Below are 9,094 nucleotides of genomic sequence, written 5' to 3' on the forward strand. Positions count from 1 at the left end.
CAATTTAGCATTCAATTAAAGAAGACAAATTATACATATCTTTCCTTCACTATTTTGTGGTTTAAGAAAAAGAAAAGTAATTTGAGGACACCTGTACTTGACCTTGGAAAAAAATTATTATATTTCTAAGGGCTACAAAGAAAATGCTTCCTATTAAAAAACCGTATAAAGACATGCAACCCTTTTCCCGTTACAAAGCTGTTACACCTCGCCACGCCCTCTCTTCTCTCCCTCTTTATAAAATTAAACCCCTTTATAAATCCCTCCTCTCTCACCATTCATAAAATCTTAGAAGAATAATATACATAGATCACTTCTCTTCTACTTCTCCCTTACCTGACGCCTCTCTCTCTCTCTCTCTTTCAAATAAAATCAACGGTTGAGTTTTAATCCTGATCGCATGGGTCAACAATTTGGCGACACCACTCTCACCAAGGTGTTTGTAGGGGGTCTCGCATGGGAGACGCAAAAGGAAACTCTCCGCGAGCATTTCGTGCAGTACGGGGAGATACTGGAGGCGGTTATCATCTCCGACAAGCTCACCGGCCGGTCCAAGGGTTACGGCTTCGTATGCTTCTCTTTCTAGCCATTTTTATTTACACTAGCTAGGAAGAAAAACCAGTAAAAAGAAAACATAGATATACTGCTCATTCTTTCTTAATTTCACAAATTAAGAAAAAAATTAATTTACCTTGTCCGTGGTTGATCCGAACTCTAAGTGATAACGTGAATAGACAATTCAATTCTAGCAGAATTATATTTCAAGTCCATATAGGTGCTTTTGCACACAATGCAGCTTACAAAGCAAGTTTGTAGCACAAATTAAGTCTTATATATGCAATGCTGATAGTATATTTGCCTTTGTTTCTATTTTTGTTGCTCTGTAGGTGACATTTAAGGATGCAGAAGCAGCAAAGAAGGCATGCGAGGATGCAACGCCGGTGATTAATGGCCGGCGTGCAAACTGCAACCTGGCTTCACTTGGAGCCAAGACACGGCTCCGTAACTCCCCACCGACTACACCCGTGCCAACTCAGTCACCGATTCCTGGGGTCCCACAGCCAGGTAGGTCAAATTTCTTGCTTTTTTTTCCTTCTAACTTTTAAGGATTTCTTTTTCATTTAATTGGTAAAATTTGAAGATTGCGGTTGTTTCTTGTTATTTATTGCGAGAGGGACTGCTCTTTTGTATTTTACTCTGTGTGTGAGTGTGTGTGGGTTGGGTGGGGTTTGGAATTTTGTATTTTTCTGCTCTTTTGGCGCAATTGAATTTTGAAATTTTGCCTTGGTACTTTTGAAAGTAGAATTGGTTGAGCATTAACTACGAAGCCATTGTTTTGTCATTTTGGAAACACCGGGTTCTCATTCAAACCTTACCGAATTGAGGTGGTTTAGCAAAATTTGCTCTCAGAATAAGGTGGCAACCTGTAATTGCACAGCCGCACAGGCACATAAATTCTAAGAGAATGTGAGTATGTGACAGAGACATAATACACAATACTGTGATAAACATGAACCAAATAGAGCATAACTGTTCAATTTATCCTTCATTTCGAAGGAAGTAAAAAAAAATGTCGCATGCAACCTGTTGAATTATATTATCCATAGTTATCCTTAAGGATTTGACCAGTCGCTAAGTAAGGCTTCGAGTAAAGAAAAATAATATATGTATGAATGAATTGTATTTTGGCTTTGCTAATATACATGGATTGGGAAATGTAGCAGGAATGGGAGTAGGCCCCAATAGGGGAGTGTCGCCAGGGCCGGCGGCAGCGTGGTACTACCATCCCTCGACAACTCCGCCACCGCCGGCGCCGTACAGCCACCACCATCAACCCCACCATCCCCCTACCTTCCACGGCGTTTTGCCTTTCTACCCATCCTCCGCCGCCTCTTACGGGTACACATCTATCTCTGTTTTTTTTTTTCTGTAATTTATCTTGCATTGGTTCCCTCCCCTCCGTTCTGTACGGTAAATGGAGATGTACAGTGTCCTTTCTGTTATCATCCTACCATGGTAAATGGAGATGTACAGTGTCCTTTCTGTTATCATCCTACCATGTTTAAAGTTTAGATTTTCTGACTTTCGTTAGCATAAAAATATTAATGATCCTCGTAATTTAACTTCCTATAATTTGATGACTCCTGATTTTAAACTAGAACTATTGATTAATTAATACAATCAATATACATAATTGCGAAATTAAATTACTCATTCGATCCACTGCTGCTCAGAAAACCATGCAAAAGAGAAATAATCAATTCTCTTATGAAAAAAAATCTAGTGTTAAAAAAGGCCATTCAAATGAATATACCGTTGTTAGTTAGACGACGAGAAGACTCATATTGAATGGATGTCTCTGTTTCTTGTTAAAACAAGAGGCGTCGAGCGGAATGGTCCCCTAAGGAGATCTAGTGGAAAGGGATGTGGGGTCCAAAACAGGGAACGTGCTGGGGGTGCAGTAACAGCATGCCACGTGGGCACATGGGATGATGGGGCTCATTGTTTTACACGATGCGCGCCAGCCTGTTCTGTTACCCCATCGTGCCTTGCATGTGCTCTCAGATTTACCCTTTCTAGTCTTAAAGCCCATTTTATTCTTGTCTTAGTTGTTTATGCTCTGGACTTGGAAAGTGTATAAATCATGCAAAACACTAAGCTTAGCTCATGTGGTATCTGGAGCCTGGAGGAATAACTCCTGAGAGCTGAGACAATTGGTTTTATAAAAAGTCAAGTTGACAAGCTGCTATCATGCAAATAACATGATCGCTTGTAACAGTATGTCACCAGATATTTTTTTTTTTTTTTTTTTTTTTTAATGTCAAATATTTATTTATATGTATATTTATTAATCTTGCGATACCATATGCTTATGTAGGTATTCTCCTAACTACATGGCCGACCTGAGCTACAACGCGGTAAGCATACTTGATATGCTTTTCATATTATTCATAAATGGTTACACAAACTTGAAAAGAAATTGAAGTGTTGTTAAAACTAGGCAATTTGCAAGGAAAATACTATAAGCTTAGTTAGGGATCACTTAATTGGATACTCATGTTACATAGATAAGGTTAAACAAGAATACAACACTATTATACACAGCCTAAATTACAAAGTTATCAAATAAAGGCACAAGGCGTGTACATTATTTTGTCAACAAATCTTAATAATTTTATTGTGAAAAATTGAAACAGAAACTGAGCCCTACTGCGGGAGGATCATACATACAGGGTCAATACTCGTACCCGACCCAAGTGCAGGGAGGCATGGTGGCACCGAGCGGTATGCTGCCATATTACACCCCGTTTTATCACTATCAGCACCATCAGTCGCAGGGACTCGGGGTCCCGGCGGCCCACTTCTTCCCTCCCATCAACACCACTGCCATGGCCTCCATCCCGACTCTCATGCCCAAGCCAGCTGTCTTGGCTCCTAAAGGTACTTGCTTCTCTAATGTCAATTAATTTACTTGATATGTTTGTCACTTTAGTGAAATTGAAAATGAAATTGTGATGGAACAAATTAATTGGGTAACGGGTAACCTGTATTAATTAAGTTTAGAAAGTCAAAATGAAAATGAAAATTCTTTTGGGCCAGATTTAACAGATTTCATTGAATTGTTGCTTTTGGGCCAAATCTTTTTTTTTATTGTGTTGTTGTTGTTGTTTCATCATTTGCAACATCTTTCTTTTTCTTTGACATAAAGATATGATCAAACAAAAATGCTTTGTTTGGATGTGTGCCACTTTTACAAAAGATCAATCCGGAAAAATTTACTGATGAAATTACTTGGTTTTTTGTTTGTGACAGTGGAGCCGGTGACTGGATGCAGTTGAATAATTATTAAAAGACAGACCAGGAGAGACTCGACAATGAAGACTTAATTCAATTTTATTGGACCAAAATCTGTTAAAATTCTTTGAAATTCAAATCTAACCTGCATCAGAAGGATGCGAAATCTTGTAACAAAATATTATTGCTCGTTTACCAACGTATTTTATGGTAAACTTTAAGTCCAAATGAATGTAGTAGGACCTGTGTGGAATAAAATTTTACCTATTTAGTTCTCCCTCTCTCTTTCTCCACACGCACGCATTCATCTTTCATCCTGAACTGGCATTTTCTTTTTCTCTTTTGTTACAATGCTACTGGTAAGCTTGTTCTTTATTGAAAATTATTAAAATTATATTCCTGCTTAGAAGTTGGAAAGTACACTGTAAACTTGTAACTGTTTCAGCATTAACTAGTGCTCGGAGGCTTGGAGAGAAATCTTTCAGATATAATATTAACAATCAATTATTACGGTCGTTGTAACTGGTAATTAAGAACTTAAGTGTTTGAAAACTAGGGCGGAAGAATTTTGGAATTCTAGTGTTCAATAAAAAGATAATTACTTTATTCTTATTTGTATTGATTGTAGGACTTTGTTTTTTGTTTTCTTTCTCCTTATTTAAAAGTATGTTTGATCTAAAGATGTAATAATTTTTTTTAAAGTGATCCAACTATTTTATAATTATTTAGTAGTGATTATTATGCATCTAATTGTGCTATTTTTCGTTATGCAGAGTTTTAACATTTTGAAAAATATTTATTAATTTCCAAAATCGCTAGATAAAAAAATATTGATAAAATTATAAATCATTTTATTATTATATTTTTCCGATAAATATTTTCGAGACAATTCAAAAAAACAACCCTAGTTGAAATAATCAATGCTCTTTCGTCTTTCCTCTTTTCTTATTTATTCAACTAGCTATAGCAGCATTGTAGGATATCATTTTCTGGTTTTTAAAATTATACTGTGAAAATACTATGCTACAAGGTAATTATGATCCGCTCTAGTTGATTGCTAGCGTGTACCGGTAATAGCCATCAGGTAAGGAAATTTCTTAATTTTTCTTAAAAGCGCCAATAAAAGCTTGTTTAGTGAACATTTTTGAATAGTTAGATAGGTCTAAACTAGTGCTGTTTATGCTGTTTTTATATTTCTGACATGCTATATTCTTGTGGAAATGAATATTATAGCCAGTTTTAATTTTTTAGATGAGATTTTTCAGACATTTAATGTTAACAGCACTATTAAGTAATCCTGAAACAAACAAATGAAAACTACAATATAGTGTAGCTTTCACGATGGCTACAACTATATACTACGCTATTTTTCAGATCTAGCCCCAGCATAACGGAAACCACTATTTAGAATATTGAAAATCATTGAACCACAAAACAAGTTCGTCCAGAACCTATTAGAACTCGATGAAAAGTTCTTTCGGAATGTTCACTCTTTGTTATTATTATTTATTTATTTATTGTCATTTTCGTTTGCTAGTTTCTCAAAGACGCGACTACGAGTCTCCGACGAGGGAGGCACATGAAATTGGCATCGGTACGAATTCCTCACTCGAAAGGTCCATCAGCCCAATAAAGCCCAAGATCCCCACAAGGCCCATCGTCCACTACAAAGCCTGATCGTTCACAGGCAGCCGGAAAGACTCAAGTTATGTGACAAGGGGACTGAAGTTTACAGACGATCTAATATCGTAATTTGTACGTGGGTTTGAATGTTAAGCTATTTTAATTTTATTTGATCCATATATGTCTAGAGCTTGAAATTTCAGAATTCACAAATTATCTACATCGGTTGACGGTTGATATATCAAAGGGCTTGATGCCTATCAAGATGAATCCGAAATTGTACAAAAAAAAGGTTACGGGCATTAGTGGAAGTGAATTGAATCAAATGGTGAGTAATAACATTTTGGTTATTTCAACAGGCCGGTAATAATATATGGGCTTTGAAAATAGCCCATAAATAAAAATTTACATACTTGGAAAATGGACCATAATTCTATGTAGGCTATAATTTAAGTAGTAACATTTTGTTTATTTCAAGACAACCATTTATCACAGTTACAGGGCCGAAATTCTGTTGTATAAGCCTAAATCTAGACCCGGGTGCCTAACATATGGGCTTTACTCTCCTTTGCATCTTTTGTTATTGCAAATTTCTGATACCAATACCAAAACTGCAAACTAGTCAACATGCCAACTTCCAAACGGTTTTTGCATGCAATGGTGGAAATAATTGGTGCTTTTTGGGATGTGCGTGCTTACCAAGGTAACCGCCGGAGAAAATAGTTTATTTCAGATCCCATTGGGAAGATAAATACTAGAGTCAAAGGTAATAAAGCCAGATTAATTTACTTAAATCTTACGGTTTGTGGCATGTGTTAGTATCAAGTTATTCGAGTATGAGAAATCTGACAGTTATGTACTTCTGTGGCGTTTTTTTAATAATAACAAGGAATGCTTTTAGAATGTATAAAGTGGCTTCAAATTTCTAATTTTAATAATTAAAAACCATATCATTGGGTTGCGGAATATTTTTCATGAGACATATATAATAGCATTTTTTTCGAAGAAATAAATATCCCTTTCTTTCTTTTTATTTACCTACTTACTTGGATTCAGAAATTACTGAACGGCCCTCGGTCAGACGGTCACGTATTCTAAAACAGTTATTGTTGAAATATGTGAGGACCGGAGACATGCAATTTTTTTTTATTATAGAAACAATATGAAATAATATAGGATAACATAGGTTGTATGAAAATTTTAATCTCATAGGTTATGTTTGATTGTGGAGTAAGTGATGGAGTAAACTCTCTATTTTACTTTTAAAGAGTCAAACGAAGAGTAAATTAGAAGTAACATTTGAGTTAATCCGGATTAAGTTACTTTACATTTTTAGTTGGAATAACTTACTCCGCATGTGGGTCCCGTGGTTAGAATAACATCATGTTATAATTTTTTCTCTTCATCAGCTTACTCTATCAAACTCCAATCAAACTCCAACCAAACATAATTATTTTAATCTATCTTAACTCGAAATAAGAAATTTAATCCGGATTAACTCTACTCCACAATCAAACATAACCATAAAGTAATTGAAATTCTCTTTCGGTTTCTAAAGAAACAGAAGAACAAAAATTGAATCTTTAAAATTCAGCGTACTGTCCACCTAAAATAATCAACTTATGAAATCAAAATTTGAATAATAATCAGCTGATGAAATCAAAATTTTATTCAAATTTTCAGCTTAATTATGAAATCAAAATCTCAAGTCAATATATTTATTACCCTATAAAATAATCAGGAAAAATATGCTCGACTACTTTTTAGATAAAAGGCATGGCAAATATAGTTTTAATACGTATCAAATAGAAAAGGATTTTCCTGTGTTTTTGTATCATTAAATTTCATATTTGAAAGCCACGCTTCTTTTTTTACATCGAGCATGATAACTATTTTTCATAACTCACTGGTTACGCATTAATTCAGTTTTTCAATCACCTTAACTATGTATTATCGTAGGTACATTCTAAGTATTATCGAAGGTACACTTGCATATTTGCTTGATGCACACTTGATCATTTTAGTATGAATCGATAATAATTGATAGCTTCATGTGTTTTTGATCAAATAAAAATATGCTTTAATGGCTATTAATAATAGTTGTTTTAATCTTATAGACTCACTATTTGAACTGTTTCAAAACACACATAATTATTACATAATGCACATTCACTATTGCACATTACACACTTAGGGTGCCTTTGGATGAATCAAGGAATATTTCGGAATAGCAGCTATTTCTGAGTTCGGAATAGCTGCTAATGCAACATTTCATAGGAATAGCTAGCAGAATAGCAGCTAACCTGAGCTATTTCTTTGTTGAGAATAACATTTTTTTTTTCATTTAAACATGTTGTGTTGAGAATAGCTCATCAGAAATAGCAACTATTTCTGAGTTAGCACTATTCCCGTGTCATCCAAAAGTACCACATTTATTATTTTTAATTTCCATACTAACTGTCTGGACTACTTTAAAATGCACACTTAATTATTTCATAATGCATGGTTTATGGTTTTTTTTTTTTTATAAAATTGGTCCAAGTAGCTGGAGGTAGTCAGAGGCGACAACTCGAGAGCAAGTACAATGTTCATTTTTACATTTATTTTTTTAGTTTGAAGTTCAAATGTTAAAATTCGAAACATTTATATTTTTGTATGAGAGATGGGTTAACGTAAAATGTTATTATTTTTAGAGCTCAGTTTATACTAAATTAATAACAAAAACAATACATTAAAATTTGAAGTACTTATTTTATATTCATCGAGTAAATTATAATTTCATGTTTTATTATTTTTAGAACTTATTATATATTTATGTAAAGACTATTGTCCAATGTTCATACTAATCTCTAAAGTTCGATGATATATAATTTAAATCAATTTGATTCGTATTGTCATTTTCATTAAAAGAAAAAAAAATGACAAAAAGTTAAGCTACATTTGGCATGGAATCGATACTTTTCTTAATGAAAAAAAAATACATATATCACAGTTGTGAACTTGTGAATTGTGATGCGTATATTTGACTAAGATATGTTAATCGACATGAAGTGGTATGTATCGAAATAATAAAATTCAGGATGCGTAGAAATGGAAATAGAAAGCTCCAAAAGTAGGTCAAATGGCAATGGAGAACACTTACGACAATTACTGTAAGTCTACTGTTTCTCATATTTCGGCGTTGAATTGCTAAAAATATTAGTAATTGAATACTTCATTCGCATTGTAATAAAGACAAATTGTCTTTAAATTATACATATTTATGTTGATTCAAATTGCACAAAAAGGCAGCAGTACTGCCAGACTTTTGTCGTTATGTTTGACCGACAGTAAATCTGCACCGCGAGTTGTGGTAAAATTTACAAGGATTAAAATTTAAAAAGCTTAAAAAAGTGAAAGGTGGTTAAGTGTTAACCTCTGTTTGAAGATTTTGCAACTATATAATAACGAAAGGTATAAAAAAAAATGAAGAGGCACGTGGTACCACACTACCACCTAATGTTTCCAATATGTCGTCACCTAACTTTGACAATGGAAGGAAGGCAGCCAGAGCCCAGAGCGGTGTACGAGGACAAAGCACAAGTCCAAGTTATTGTACTTCAATTTTAGATGTCTTTTTCTTCTTTCAGTATTTGGTTATAATCAGATTGAGGAGTTTGGCTAGTATAATATCAGT

General features: G+C 34.3%; 1 protein-coding gene across 2 annotated transcripts; it reads left to right on the forward strand.

Moving 5' to 3' along the window:
• The first annotated feature begins 200 nt into the window (after positions 1 to 200).
• On the forward strand, positions 201 to 4,066 carry LOC144555310 (putative RNA-binding protein ARP1). 2 transcript variants are annotated; one of them, XM_078303599.1, is made up of 6 exons: positions 201 to 568; positions 888 to 1,065; positions 1,725 to 1,899; positions 2,879 to 2,918; positions 3,198 to 3,441; positions 3,814 to 4,066. In XM_078303599.1, exons 1-6 carry the CDS (start codon positions 401 to 403, stop codon positions 3,837 to 3,839), a joined length of 831 nt encoding a protein of 276 aa, XP_078159725.1. In that variant the 5' UTR covers positions 201 to 400; the 3' UTR covers positions 3,840 to 4,066. The 2 variants fall into 2 exon arrangements, with proteins under 2 accessions (XP_078159725.1, XP_078159724.1); XM_078303598.1 differs by having other exon boundaries at positions 209 to 568; positions 1,722 to 1,899.
• The last annotated feature ends 5,028 nt before the right edge of the window (positions 4,067 to 9,094 follow it).

Source organism: Carex rostrata, chromosome 6, assembly GCF_964058835.1.
Source record: "Carex rostrata chromosome 6, lpCarRost1.2, whole genome shotgun sequence".
Classification (NCBI taxonomy): Eukaryota; Viridiplantae; Streptophyta; class Magnoliopsida; order Poales; family Cyperaceae; genus Carex; species Carex rostrata.